The 2,500-nt window shown below is 44.9% G+C and overlaps 1 protein-coding gene across 2 annotated transcripts in view; it reads right to left on the reverse strand.

Annotated features, from left to right (window-relative positions):
- Positions 1 to 2,500, reverse strand: part of epha8 (eph receptor A8) — an 87,763-nt gene that overhangs the window by 20,626 nt on the left and 64,637 nt on the right. For both annotated transcript variants that reach the window (XM_030364609.1, XM_030364619.1), the window contains exons 8-9: positions 2,412 to 2,500; positions 1,712 to 1,836 (exon numbers count right to left, since the gene is read on the reverse strand). The exon at positions 2,412 to 2,500 is cut by the window's right edge and continues 373 nt beyond it. In XM_030364609.1, coding sequence (XP_030220469.1) covers positions 1,712 to 1,836; positions 2,412 to 2,500 — 214 coding nt within the window. The remainder of the gene's footprint in view (positions 1 to 1,711; positions 1,837 to 2,411) is intronic.

Here is a 2,500-nt window from a genome sequence, read left to right on the forward strand (position 1 = left end):
GCAGCCACTAAGGCAGCCTCTCCGTATTATTTATCAAGACAAAGTCGTTGTGTTCGCGCCGCTCTCCCCCGGTCCACGTAAAGCCTAGCCTGGACCCAGGGCGGCTGCCGTCTGTCTCTGTTGGGGACTCCCACTACCGCTCATTTTTATAGTTATTTTCTGTCGCAGGGGGAGGATATAAGCATGCATCAAGGCGGAGGCGAGACGCACAACACAAACACCACTACACTTCAGTGGTTCAGTAGGTAGCAGAGTTGTGTTTCACAAAGCGTTTCGCTACCGAGCCATTCACACATACCGAGCCATTCACACATTTCCTTTGAACTCGTATTGTGCTATGATCATTTTGCATCGTTATTATTATTATTATTTTTATTAGTATAGGAACTTGTATATTATGTTTAAGCATCATTATTAATGTGGTGGTTGACTTTAAACAAATACTTTATCATTATATTTTATCCTCGTTAATATTGTATTGGCTAAGGAACTAATGTAATACTATTATCTTTTAGCATTAATATTAATATTGTAGTGGCCTAGGACAAGGTATTAAACTATTATCATTTAGAATCTTTATTCAAATTGGGGTGGCCTAGCAAATTATATGATACAATCATCCTTTGTATCATTATGAGTATTTTAGTTTGGAAACTGAAGCGTACATTTATTTCTTTTTCTTCATTTCTTATTTGATCAGCAACATTCAACTTAATATTAATGAACACTTTACAATTTTATATCACGCTAATGGTTTTTTTTTAAGATTTTTTTAATAAAGGTATTACGAGCAAAATCTCAATCTTTTTAAGCACCCTCGAACCTTCTTGATGTCTTTAAATGCTGTGAACAAGATCTTGGCCTAGGACCCCCTAACATGTACTCCTGCTTACCACATAGAATACAGCTAGATCATATTTCAAGTATATTGTTAATCAATACAGTATTCCTCAAATTTACCCATATATTAGGCATGCATTTTCTTGTTTATTGTGTGCTATCATCAGGGAATTCACATCTTTATCAACGGCTTGTTTGCCCCTTGGTGATTCATCTAGGATCATCTCCATATTCAATCAAATGTTAGAATGTTGACGGACCAATACACTCATTAATAACAAGCAGAAAAACCATAGTGTGTACTGCGTGAAACAAGGGGACTCTATGACTTCTTCATAATTTTGTAAAGGGCAAACTGACCCCTTCCACCTGGTGTGGTGGTAGGGTACTCAATCCAATTTGTAGTACTGGATCTCGTATCTTCTCATAGTACTGGATGTGGTACTCTAGGGGGGGGGGGGCGTACCTTCTCATAATACTGCATGTGGTACTCTAGGGGGGGGGGCGTACCTTCTCATAGTACTGCATGTGGTACTCTAGGTGGTTGTACCTTCTCGTAGTACTGCATGTGGTACTCTAGGTTGTTGTACCTTCTCATAGTACTGCATGGGGTACTCTAGGTGGTTGTACCTTCTCATAGTACTGCATGGGGTACTCTAGGTGGTTGTACCTTCTCATAGTACTGCATGTGGTACTCTAGGTGGTTGTACCTTCTCATAGTACTGCATGTGGTACTCTAGGTGGTTGTACCTTCTCATAGTACTGCGTGGGGTACTCTAGGTGGTTGTACCTTCTCGTAGTACTGCATGGGGTACTCTAGGTGGTTGTACCGTCTTGTAGTTCTGGATGTGGTACTCTAGGGGGGGCGTACCTTCTCGTAGTACTGGATGTCGTACTCCAGGATGACTCCGTTGGGCTGGCGCGGCGCGTGCCACTGCAGGCTGACGGTGTTCTGGCTGGCGTTCTCCTGGCGGATTGCGAGCACCTCGGACGGGGCTGCGAAAACAAGAGAAGACAAACCAGGGAGAAAAGCATCTGCCCACGGCACGACGGGACGGGTGCCCCTGGAACGCTGGGGGGGGGGGGGGGTGGGGGGGGGCAACGCAACACAGCACGTTATCCTCGTCTGAGACAAAAGGCACATTCACTCAGCCAGCCAGGGCGAGATCTCAAATTAAAAAAGCCCCGCGCAATTACTGGGGAAGTGATGTGTAATTTGTCATTTCATCCCTGGTGTTAGATATGTTTTCAAACTGTCATGAAGCCTCTGAAATTGCCTCTGGGCTGCTTACAATATCTTCGACGACCAACACATAATTTAACAATAAAAACAATATAATGTTTTACGTTTGTGTGTTTATGTGTGCGTGTGTGTGTGTGTGTGTGTGTGTGTGTGTGTGTGTGTGTGTGTGTGTGTGTGTGTGTGTGTGTGTGTGTTTATGTGTGTGTGTGTTTGTGTGTGTGTGTGTGTGTTTGTGGGTGTTCAGTTTAGAGAGCCCTACCTCCTGGTCTGGGTGGAGGTGGGGTGGGGGTAGAGGTGGGCGTGAGGGTGGGGTGGGTGTGAGCCCTACCTGCCTGGTTGGTGGTGATGTTGACGGAGACGTAGGGCACGGGCTCCCCGCTCAGCCGCGTCACGGCGTTGGTGGCCAGGATGCGGAAG

Source organism: Gadus morhua, chromosome 1 (genome assembly GCF_902167405.1).
Source record: "Gadus morhua chromosome 1, gadMor3.0, whole genome shotgun sequence".
Lineage (NCBI taxonomy): Eukaryota > Metazoa > Chordata > Actinopteri > Gadiformes > Gadidae > Gadus > Gadus morhua.